At 42.6% G+C, this 12,391-nt stretch overlaps 1 protein-coding gene across 2 annotated transcripts; it reads right to left on the bottom strand.

Moving 5' to 3' along the window:
* Positions 1 to 4,368: 4,368 nt before the first annotated feature.
* Positions 4,369 to 9,515, bottom strand: LOC115140268 (VIP36-like protein). Of its 2 annotated transcripts, XM_029678539.2 has the most exons (9): positions 9,261 to 9,515; positions 7,728 to 7,846; positions 7,248 to 7,365; positions 6,938 to 7,020; positions 6,705 to 6,728; positions 6,112 to 6,273; positions 5,902 to 6,016; positions 5,126 to 5,245; positions 4,369 to 4,850 (listed from the first exon to the last, which is right to left on the bottom strand). In XM_029678539.2, exons 1-9 carry the CDS (start codon positions 9,499 to 9,501, stop codon positions 4,708 to 4,710), a joined length of 1,125 nt encoding a protein of 374 aa, XP_029534399.2. In that variant the 5' UTR covers positions 9,502 to 9,515; the 3' UTR covers positions 4,369 to 4,707. The 2 variants fall into 2 exon arrangements, with proteins under 2 accessions (XP_029534399.2, XP_029534400.1); XM_029678540.2 differs by lacking the exon at positions 6,705 to 6,728 and having other exon boundaries at positions 9,261 to 9,492.
* Positions 9,516 to 12,391: the final 2,876 nt, after the last annotated feature.

Genomic DNA, 12,391 nt, shown 5'->3' with positions numbered 1-12,391 from the left:
CAGGACCAATGGTGGTCATCTTGAATGTGGGGACAGCAGACTGGGATAGGGATTGATTGAATATATCCATAAACACTCCAGCCAGCTGGTCTGCGCATTGTCTGAAGACGCGGCTAGGGATGCCATCTGGGCCGGCAGTCTTGAGAGGGTTAACAAGTTTAAATGTTTTGCTCACATCGGCCACGGAGAAGGAGAGCCCACAGTCTTTGGTAACGGGCCATGTCGGTGGCACTGTATTGTCCCCAAAGCACGCAAAGAAGTTGCTTAATTTGTCTGGGAGCAAGACGTCGATGTCCGTGACGGGGCTGGTTTTCTTTTTGTAATCCATGATTGTCTGTAGACCGTGCCACATACGTCTCGTATTTGATCCATTGAATTGCGACTCTACGTTGTCTCTATATTGACACTTTGCTTGTTCGATAGCCTTGCGGAGGGAATAACTACACTGTTTTGTATTCAGTCATGTTTCCAGTCGCTTTGCCATGATTAAATGCGGTGGTTCGTGCTTTCAGTTTTGCATGAATGCTGCCATCAATCCATGGTTTCTGGTTAGGGAAGGTCTTAATAGTCACAGAGGGTACAACATCTCCTATGCACTTCCTAATAAACTCACTCACCGAGTCAGCATATATGTCGATGTTATTGTCTGAGGCTACCTGGAACATATCCCAGTCCACGTGATCGAAGAAATCTTGAAGCATAGAATCCGATTGGTCAACCAGCGTTGGCTAGAGATAAGCCCGGGCGATAGGGAGGGTGGGGGAGGGCCTTGTATGCATCGTGGAAATTAGAGAAGCAGTGGTCCAGTGTTTTGCTCGAGCAGGTACATCAATCAATGTGCTGGTAAAATTTAGGTAGCCGTGTTCTCAAATTAGCTTTGTTAAAATCCCCAGATACAACAAATGCAGCCTCGGGATATATGGTTTCCAGTTTACATAGAGTCCTGTGAAATTCTTTCAGGGCCGTCTTTCAGGGACACTAGGAGCGCCGCTTCTAGGTGAGCATGTTCTTGTTTGCTTATGGCCTTATACAGCTGGTTCAGTGGGGTCTTCGTGCCAGCATCGGTTTGTGGTGGTAAATAGACGGCTACGAATAATATCTCTTGTTAGATAGTGTGTTCTACAGCTTATCATAAGGTACTCTACCTCAGGCAAGCAATATCTCAAGACTTCTTTAATATTAGACATCGCACACCAGCTGTTATTGACAAATTGACACACACCCCCACTCCTCGTCATACCAGACATACAGTAGCTTCTCTGTCCTGCCGATGCATGGAAAATCACGCCAGTTCTATATCATCTGTCGTCGTTCAGCCACGACTTGGTGAAACATAAGATATTGCAGTTTTTAATGCCCCATTGGTAGGATAGTCTTGATTGTATATTATACATTTTGTTTTCCAACGATTGCATGTTGGCCAATAGAATGGATGGTAGTGGAGGTTTACTCACTCGCCTACGAATTCTCAGAAGTCAGCCCGACCTCGGCCCCCCTTTTCTCCATCTTTTCTTCACGCAAATGATGGGGATTTGGGCTCATTCCCGAGAACGCAGTATATCCTTCACGTCGGACGCGTTAAAGTTAAAATCTTTGTCCAGTTCGAGGTGAGTAATCGCTGTTCTGATGTCCAGAAGTTATTTTTGGTCATAAGAGACAGTAGCAGCAACATTATGTACAAAATAAGTTACAAACAATGTGAAAAAAACGAACAAATTAGCAAAGTTGGTCAGGAGCCCGTAAAACGGCAGCCTTCCCCTCCGGTGCCATTCTTAATAGCCAAAAAGCACATGGAAAAGGATATTTAAAGCCACATTTCAAACCACCTTCATAGGTGGTTTAAAGTCGGATACAATCCTGATTCCTGGCCATGCAACTCCTGTCTGAACGGTCAAATCTGATTTATTTGCCCTAAAGTGGTATTAAGACTGTAATTTTGCATATCTTGTTGCTTGCTAACTACTCTGTTGACAGTTGACAAGAACATGTGGTAGCTAACTAGCTTGTTAATTGTTTACAAACAAATTAGTGAATGTGCTAGAAAACTAAACAGCCGCCTAGCTAGCTCTGTGACTCTGTGGCTAGACAAAAATGACTTGTTTTGAAAGTTGGATCATCTTATCCTTTGAGGTTTTAAAAGTGTTTGTACACTATGATATTGAACATTCAAATCAACTGTGAAACGTCCATTGCAGACATTGTTGTCACCTTAGCTTGCTACATAACTTCTGAGTGTTAGGAAGCACCACCACCAAATCGGCCTACAACATTGCGCACACACCCGTCATTACTATGACAACTATTGTAGCCATGTCAGCAAATTACTGCTGTCTGAACACACACAAATCCGATTTGGTCATTTGTAACTTGCTGTTTGGACTGTCAGTATTCCAAAACAGATTTGAAAAACAAAACTGATTGAGCATTAAGCCCTGCAATGTGAACAAGGCTTAAGAGAGGTAAAAATACATGGCAAAATATGTTTCCAAATGGGCAAGATTAGAAATGTTTTAGATTAGAAACGTTTATTCAAAAGGATTTGACACAGGAGCACTACAGTGCACATTCTCTTCATGTACACAAACAAGATAATATTTTAGTGGTAAATTTCAAAACTTCACATTTTCATTCCACTGAAATAATTATTTAAATAGTAAAGATTGAGTGGGTTGCTTCAAGATATCTTATGACAATAAATTACTGTCATATCACACAGCCCCAAACATAATTAACTAGAGACGTCAATATTTAATTAAGTAACCATTTTGTGTGAAAACAGCACATCGAGCCCCATCCATTCGGGCTTCGTTATGAACAAACAGAAATACACCGCTGGAGGGTCTCACATACGACTTTTGACCTCCTAGAAACTGACATATCCTGGGTCGTATTCATTAATGAAAACCATAGCAAAACTTTTTGCAATGTTAACAGTTTACCTAAACCGTTTTACTCAGTGGCATAGTGCAGTTCAAGGTCCAAATAAGCAGTATTATAGCTAATCTCATGCTATTTTACACATTTCGCCATGAGGCCGAGATAAAATGTGCTACGCCAGTGGTTTTACTACAGTTTGCACTAATGAATAGAATACAACCGCAGTGGAGGCTGCTGAGAGGAGGACGGCTCATAATATTGTCTGGAATGGAATAGCATCAAACACCTGGAAACCATGCGTTTGATATATTTGATACCATTACACTCCAGCAATTACTACTAGCCCACCCTCCTCAATTAAGGTGCCACCAACATCCTGCGAACCCAGGTAAGGCACCAGGAAATAAGTGGCTGGAGAGGATCGGTAATGTAGCTTTGTAAATTGGATTACAAACTAAGGCTACTTATTTAGGGGTTACAGTTCAGCCATACCCAACAGAACCACCATTCCTACACAACCACCTCAGGTAACTCAGTTCACTTTTGAGGCTCAATGTGGATGGTCAATGTGTAGTTTTTCATTACAGGGTAAAAACATGTCAACATAGAAAACAACAAAAACTCACAGGTCAACAACACACAATTGATCAATCATAAAGGTCAAATAAAAGGTTGACATTTGTTGGTGTACTAGACAAACAGTGACTTCAAATCGGGTTACACAAACACTTAATTCATTACAATAAATATATTCGCCACAGGTGAGATGATCTATTTCAATTAAGTGCTTGAGATAGTTGTGTGCTTGACACGATGGCTGGTAAACAACGGTTTGTTAACTTAAAACCTACAAAGGAGGGTCGAGAGTCTCAGAGGAAACGGAGTGTGTAACTTTGATCAAACAAAAGGGAGTAGCATCCAATGACCTGCACAGTATGATATATCGATGGTAGTTACAGCACAGCAATACAGAATTGTCAAGGGCTAGAGGCTAGAATTGCCAACTAGAGGTTGTGTGTGTACATAGTGATACATGGGCCTGTATTCAAAAAGTTACTGCATTGATCTAGGATCAGCTCCCCCCGTCCATATAATCTTATTCAATACCATCTAGAAGGCCACACCTACTCGGAGATGCTTTGTGGATATGGGCCCTGATCTTAAACTGGCCCTAGCTAGGCACTTAAGTTCAGAACAATTATATCTCTCATTACACAATTATTGTGGCAGCTCAATATAATACTTCTTGTGGCCGTTTCATGTCAGTGCAAACAATTCTGTGTCTCAACGGCAGAACATGACAGCAAGGCTATAGTGCAATAACAACCACAGAGCACTATTCTCACAGCCATCATGCACATCACACATAGGTGAGTGCAGTGTGCTGATGACAGTGTCAGCGATTCACAGGTCATGGTCTCCTTTCCTACGATAGCTAGCTTCGGCATGTGTTCAACACGGAGGTGAAATAAAGGGCAACAAAGACGAATCTCACAGTATTAAAAATGAAAAGGGTCACATTTGATTTATTTTGGCTGAGATAGGTTCATTTCTCTCAGTTGAGGTATTATTGAAGTAAGGGGATTGTTATGTAGTAAAGCTATGTATGGCAGACAGCATGTTGGTTGTATGTTGTTTAAAAATCTGTGCTCCTTCACAGGCTCTTGCGCACCTTCACAGATTATCCCCCTCTCTCAGACAGCATCCCAAATGCCACCCTATTCCTTATGGAGTGCACTACTTTTGACTAGAGCTCTATAGGCCCTGGTCAAAAGTAGTGCACTATATAGGGAGCCATTTGGGATGCTGACGGACTATCCCTCTCTCCTCTCAGTAGAAACGTTTGCGGCTGTTTTCCTTCCAGCGCCCGTACATGACCACCGCCACCACCCCCAGTACGAAGATACCGATGATGGAGAAGACTATGGTGAAGAAGAGCTGGACTCCACTCATCCCCTCCTCTTGCACCTCCACTGTAATGAAAGACAAACACAATTTTTTAAATTTTATTTGACCTTTATTTAACTAGGCAAGTCAGTTAAGAACAAATTCTTATTTTCAATGATGGCCTAGGAACAGTGGGTTAAAATAAATGCCCCCCATGAAATTAAGACATTAAAATCAAATGCATTAATTTAAATAGACAGGCAAAAACAATTATCACACATTTTCTGAAACAAACCATTTCTGCAAAAACGATTAAATGATGCATGCAAGATGTGAAAACCTTGCCATTGTATAATCTTACCTTTATTCAATTGCTCAAAGTTATCAACACTGGGGACAGTGAGCTCTTCCTCCTCCTCTTCCTCCTGAGGACGCTCCACGGTCAGCTGGTACAGCTTCATAGAGATCAGATCATGGTTGTCTTGGAAACGACAGGAAGGGAGAAATGAATACAATTCAACATTCAGAATAATTCCTAATACATTTTTTACATTTCACACTTTATTCAGACAACTGGAAAAGAGAGGGAGACAGGAACAGAGATCACATTAGGAAGGGTGGAGGTGGGGATCGAACCCAGGACTTCAGCATTACCGCTACACCACGGGCTTTCCACCATTCTCCATTCAGAATTGACATAGATCTGATTAGTATGAACTTATCAGATTCTAAAAATATTTGAGAATAATGCAGATAGTGAAACACAAAGACAGTAAGTATTGTTCTGAGATGTTCAGACAGAACACCAGACCAGTCCCTCACAGGTCTCCAGTAACAGAGATAGTGCTGTTCTGAGATTTTGGACTCCCGAGGGCCGCAGCGGTCTAAGGCACTGCACCTCAGTGCTTGAAACATCAATACAGACACACTGGTTCAAATCCAGGCTGTATCACAACCGGCCGTGATTGGGAGTCCCATAGGGCGGCGCACAATTGGCTCAGCATTATCCGGGTTTGGCCAGTGTAGGCCATCATTGTAAATAAGAATTTGTTCTTAACTGACTTGCCTAGTTAAATAAAGGTTAAATAAAAAATAGAACAAATAAAAAGATGTTCAGACAGTGGACCAGATCAGTACCTGACAGGTCTCCAGTAACAGAGGAGGCTCCAAAGAAGTAGCCCTGAGGCAGCCGCACCCCTGGTAGGTCCAGACAGTCCCGCCACTGCTGTTTGCCATCAACATCAATCTGTATCTGTAGGACATGAGGTCAAACATAGGTCAATATGTTACTAAATGCTAACAGCCACCTTTTACTTTATTAAATGTGGTGCTGTGTGTTTTTCTCACAGTCAGTCTGTTTTTGGTGTATCTGATGAGGAGGAAGGTGTCATGGGGAATGTTGCGCACTAGGGCCGTGCACCCGCCAAGCTCCGTAGACTGGCCATCACGATCGTGCTCATATGCCAGAGTCCCGTTTCCCACCATACCTGACACGTATGGAAACACCCTCTGCAGAGACAAACAGAAGTAGTTGTGATATGCCAGATGTTTGTCATTCAGTGACCTGAGACACACGTGTTACATCTAAAAAGGCACCCTATCCCCTAATAGGGCCCTGGTCAAAAGTAGTGCACTATATAGGGAATGGGGTGCCATTTCAGACACAACCATTGACTAAATGCATGAAGTTCTGCCAGAGTTATATTCTCAGGGAAACAGGAACAACTTCTGACACTCATCTTTCGACGTACCACATATTGCACAAAATGGATGAGAGTTGAGACATGTCACCCATCAAACAAGTCAGAGACACGTAAATTATGTGGGATGGCCGACATGGATGGGACAGGTTGTGGTGTGATGAGGTTATAAATAAACAAAACATGCAATTCAATTCAGGGGAAAATGACTGGGCTTGGCTGATAGTTTACTGTAGCTACCTGAGTTGAAGGGCTGTACTTCTTCTGTGTGTCCAAGAGGGAAGCAAGGAAACACAGGTCGTAGCATAAACACAACACTGTACACCCAAACCAATTATACACAATCAGTGTTTGGGAATAGACAGATCCCCATAATAAATACGTGTTGGGCTGTCCACCTGAGTGAGTGAGTGAGTGAGTGTAGGCTATTTGATCTGAGTAGGGGGATTGGGCAGAGGGGGGGATTGGAGTACCTCATGGTTATTATTTTCATTGGGGTAGGTGTCCAAAAATACTCCAAGGCCGGTGAAGAGGTTCATGTTTCCAAACACAGGACCTGCAATTGTTAAACCCCAGCAGTCAACACTTTAGGGAGGCAATTCTGACAGCGCTGTAATATTAACAACACTAGAGACTTGAATCTTTTAACCTTGGTGTGCATCCAAAATGGCACCCTATATTACCTATATGGGGCACTACTTTTGAACAGTAGAGCATTATATAGGGAACAGGGTGCCCTTTGGGAAACCCTGGTTTGTGTGTTAGACAGTGCAAGCGCAGTACCTGTCTGCATGCGTTCTTTGGTGTACCACAGAGCCATTCCATCTCCATTCAGGTTCTTCTTCCCCTGACCATGGATCTTAAAGTGCACCTGCAGCTCCCAGTCCCTCAGGTAACAGGGCTGTGGTAGGAGACCATACAGGCAGACATAGACAGTACAGTGAATGAGGAAAAGCAGGTTGTGGCACGGCATGTTACCGGAGTGCTCTCTGTCATAATATGTTCAAATGCTATGTCCTATATAGAGTAGTACATGTAGTCAGAAAGAATAGGCCTAATTTATGCTCGTGTTAGTACAAATGAGGGGAAGTGATTGCCGTAATTTGTGGCGTCTGCTAAGCCTATAGGTTGCACAGACTACAAACTATGATGTTAGAGTTCTTAACAATACAGCGATGTAGGAGTCTTGGATTGTTCAAGGATAAGCAGTAGTGTGCTGGTTGGTGCTGGTATCTACTTGGGGATGGAGAGAGCTTAACTCACAATGCGGCTCCAAACTGCTCCTTGTCTGCTCTGCAAGTCAGGGGTCAGTCGCACATGCTCAGTGGTGATTATGGCGTTGCCCATCAGGTCCCAATGGGAGGAACTGGAGGAGCCCACCCCTACCCAAACAAACACAATCAATCCCTATGCATAACTTGATATAGGCATCTTTGTCCAGTGGTCTCACCATTGTATCACAGCAATGTGAGAATATTGTAGCTCATCTTTGAGAACAAATCACAATCTTTGTCCTTTATATATACAGTACCAGTCAAAAGTTTGGACACACCTACTCATTCAAGAGCTTTTCTTTATTTTTACTATTTTCTACATTGTGGAATAATAGTGAATACATCAAAACTATAACATAACACATGGAATATTGTAGTAACCTAAAAAAGTGTTAAATCAAAATATATTTTGATTCTTCAAAGTAGCCACCCTTTGCCTTGATGACAGCTTTGCACATTCTTGTCATTTTTGGCATATATTTGTCTTTATTATTTTCCCTTAACCCTACCCACCCCTCTTAATTTGAGTAGACTAATGGTCAACAACACTTAGGTTCCTACTTCAAGCTTATATATACTATTTACATTTTACGGACCCAATGCACTTTACAACAGTTAACGTTCGTTTGTTTTTAATCCCACCCTTCAGCTACCATCAACCCCTCCCATCCAGCTTGATTTCTACATTGACATATATTTTTAACTGTGCTGTTTCACAAAAATTCCAAATATACATTTCTCAGACACAGCATATTTTCCATTTGTCATCTTGTTGTTTTAAATCTCATCCTTCAGAGCCACTCAAACCTTCCCATCTATCCCCCAACACTATCAATTTATTTATATTTGCCATATATTTTTCAACACTGCTGTGATGTTTCACAAAAGTTCTGAACCTTTCTATTCTAAATGTTTCTACAGATTGTAAATTAAAGAGGAATATAATAATACTTTTATCAAAAATGTTTTTGATCGACTGAGTGACTTTTTAAATCACCGTGTAGTGCTATCTGCAAAGTTAGCTCCAGGTAAATGTTGCACTTCAACCGAACTTTGTCCTTTTTAGAGGGATCAATGCAGAAGCTACATTTGTAAAATACCTAATTTGCTACCCATAATGTCATCAGTAAATGGTTGTTTATTGTGGTGATCCACCTTGGATAACACAATTCTCTACACATTTACATAACTACACCGTATTATTTTACTATCAATAATCTACCACCTTCCCGTATTGGGAATCATTGCGCAATAAATGCAATCCAATGAAGGTGGCACTTGTTAGCTTGGTGGGTTAACACTTTACTGCCAATACCCATATCGCAACATTAGAGACAATAGCGAATGCTAGCTATACAGTAAGTACTTTCTGATTAACTCAATACTGGTTTTGTAGAAGACAAATGTCAATATTTGTATACGTTGTCTGGAAATCAAAAGATAAAAACAGGTCGCGGCAATGAAGAAAGCGACGGGGGTGAGATTTTCGACACAACACCGGCAAAAGACAGCCCAACGTTACCTTGGTATGGTTTGGTAAGCGAGTGCTCCCTTTTTAAAAAGTCATCCATTTCGTAGCCATCGTCTGCCAGACACTGACACGTTAAAATAAGGACAATAGTAAACAGACATGTTAATTTATGATTGTTTCGCTGATTAAACATTAAATCAAATATCTGAAAACTGTTCAACCGAAACCAATTAGACTTGCTCATGGTGGCGGCCATTCTTCTTCTTCGGTGGTGTTTATCTGCGGTTGCCATCCAATGTTATGGTGCATTACCACCACATACTGTACTGGAGTGTGGGCCAGAGACATGAAGAAACGAAATCCTACCTATTTTTTTTTAACCTTTATTTAACTAGGCAAGTCAGTTAAGAACAAATTCTTATTTACAATGATGGCCAAACCCGGGCGACGCTATGCCAATTGTGCGCCACCCAATCACGGCTGGTGATGCAGCCTGGATCCTGCCAGCGGTTTCTCTTAAAAAAAATATTTGAGACTGTATCTAATGACGTTTTACTCAGCATGCTCTTTAAACTAATTTCCTGTATCCCCTTCTCCCTCATACAGGATCTCAGCCTCTCTATTTCCCTCTCATACTGCCCACACTGTATCAGTACATGCTCTACTGTCTCTATTTCCTGGCAATAACCACGTTTTCCTGTTGGATGCTTTCCAATCACATTTAAAGTCTTATGCATCTGGCTGTGTCCCACCCTTAGTCTTGTGAAAATAGCCTCCTCTCTTCTGTCTCTTCCTGCCGTCCCCTCCTACCCAACTTGACGTACCAGTGACTAGAACCATTCAACGCTGGTTTGACCAATCGAAATCTAAGCTTTAAGATTGTTTTTATCACGCGGATTGGGATATGTTCCGGTCAGCCTCAAAGTATAACATCGACCTATACACTGACTCGGTAAGTGAATTTATAAGGAAGTGCACTGGAGAAGTCGTACCCACTGTGACTATTAAAACCAAGCCTAACCAGAAACCGTGGATGGATGGTGGCATTCGCGCAAAACTGAAAGCGCGAACCACCGCATTTAACCATGGAAAGAGGTCTGGGAATATGTCTGAAGGCAACCAAACAAGGCAAGGCAATCAAACAAGCTAAATGCCTGTACAGGGACAAAGTGGAGTGGCAGGGTCTACAGGAAATCACGGACTACAAACAGAAAACAAGCCACGTCACCAACAACGACGTCACGCTTCCAGACTAACTAAATTGAGGATAATAAAGTGCCACCATTGCGGCCCGCTAACAAGAACTGCGCCCTCCCTCCTTCTCCGTGGCCGACATGAGTAAAACATTTAAACTTGTTAACCCTCGCAAGGCTGCTGTCCCAGACGGCATCTCTAGCCGCGTTCTCAGAGCATGCGCAGACCAGCTGACTGGTGTGTTTACGGACATATTCAATCGCTCCCTATCCCAGTCTGCTGTCCCCACATGCTTCAAGATGGCTACCATTGTTCCTGTACCCAAGAAAGCAAAAATAACTGACCTAAATGACTTTCGCCCCATAGCACTCACTTCTGTCATCATGAAGTGCTTTGAGAGATTAGTCAAAGATCATAGCACCTCCACCTTACCGACCACCCTAGACCCACATCAGTTTGCGTACCGCCCTAACAGGTCCACAGACAATGCAATTATCCCATCTGGACAAGAGGAATACCTATGTGAGAATGCTGTTCATTGTCTACAGCTCAGAATTCAAAACCATAGTACCCTCCAAGCTCATCATCAGCTGGAGGCCATGGGCCTCAACCCCGCCCTGTGTAATTGGGTCCTGGACTTTCTGACGGGCCACCCACAAGGGTGCATGCTCAGCCCTCTCCTGGCTCTCCAGAAGGTGGTGCGGTCTGCACAACGAATCACCGGAGGCAAACTACCTTCCCTCCATGACACCTATAGCACCCAATGTCACAGGAAGGCAAAAAATATCATCAAAGACAACAACCACCTGAGCCACTGCCTGTTCACACCGCTATCATCCAGAAGGCGAGGTCAGTACAGGTGCATCAAAGCTGAGACAGAGAGACAGAAGAACAGCTTCTATCTCACGGCCATCAGACTGCTAGACAGCAATCACTAACTCAGAGAAGCTGCTGCCTACATGGAGACCCAATCACTGGCCACTTTAACAAATGGATCACTAGTCACTTTAAACAGTGCCACTTTAAATAATGCCACTTTAATTATGTTTACATACAGTTGAAGTCGGAAGTTTTACATACACTTCGATTGAAGTCATTAAAACTCATTTTTCAACCACTCCACAAATGTATTGTTAACAAACTATAGCAAGTCGGTTAGGACATCTACTTTGTGCATGACACAAGTAATTTTTTCAACAATTGTTTACAAACAGATGATTTCACTTATAATTCACTGTTACACAATTCCAGTGGGTCAGAAGTTTACATACACTAAGTTGACTGTGCCTTTAAACAGCTTGGAAAATTCCAGAAAATGATGTCATGGCTTTAGGAGCTTCTGATAGGCTAATTGACATCATTTGAGTCAATTGAAGGTGTACCTGTGGCTGTATTTCAAGGCCTACCTTCAAACTCAGTGCCTCTTTGCTTGACATCATGGGAAAATCAAAAGAAATCAGCCAAGACCTCAGAAAATAATTATAGACCTCCACAAGTTATCCTTGGGAGCAATTTCCAAACGCCTGAAGGTACCACGTTCATCTGTACAAACAATAGTATGCAAGTATAAACACCAAGGAGCCACGCAGCCGTCATACCTCTCAGGAAGGAGATGCATTCGGTTTCCTAGAGATGAATGTACTTTGGTGCGGAAAGTGCAAATCAATCCCAGAACAACAGCAAAGGACCTTGTGAAGATGCTGGAGGAAACATGTGCAAAAGTATCTATATCCACTGTAAAACGAGTCCTATATCGACATAACCTGAAAGGCCACTCAGGAAGGAAGAAGCCACTGCTGCAAAACCGACATAAAAAAGCCAGACTACGGTTGAGGACAAAGATCATACTTTTTGGAGAAATGTCCTCTGGTAGTTATGTTTGGAGGAAAAAGGGGAGGCTTGCAAGCCGAAGAACACCATCCCAACCGTGAAGCACGGAGGTGGCAGCATCATGTTGTGGGGGTGCTTTGCTGCAGGAGGGACTGGTG

Source organism: Oncorhynchus nerka, linkage group LG13 (genome assembly GCF_034236695.1).
Source record: "Oncorhynchus nerka isolate Pitt River linkage group LG13, Oner_Uvic_2.0, whole genome shotgun sequence".
In the NCBI taxonomy this organism is placed as follows: Eukaryota; Metazoa; Chordata; class Actinopteri; order Salmoniformes; family Salmonidae; genus Oncorhynchus; species Oncorhynchus nerka.
Note: the sequence above shows the minus strand (reverse complement) of the source record. Positions and strands in the feature narration are given on the sequence as shown.

What these genes read in the sequence shown, in the direction of transcription:
- LOC115140268 (XM_029678539.2), bottom strand. Translation starts at nt 9,501, where the DNA reads ATGGCAACCGCAGATAAACACCACCGAAGAAGAAGAATGGCCGCCACC. An exon ending in GAGCAGTTTGGAGCCGCATT is followed by an intron (nt 7,366 to 7,727) that starts GTGAGTTAAGCT and finishes CTCCTACCACAG; the next exon opens with CCCTGTTACCTGAGGGACTG. An exon ending in ATGAAAATAATAACCATGAG is followed by an intron (nt 6,729 to 6,937) that starts GTACTCCAATCC and finishes TTGGACACACAG; the next exon opens with AAGAAGTACAGCCCTTCAAC.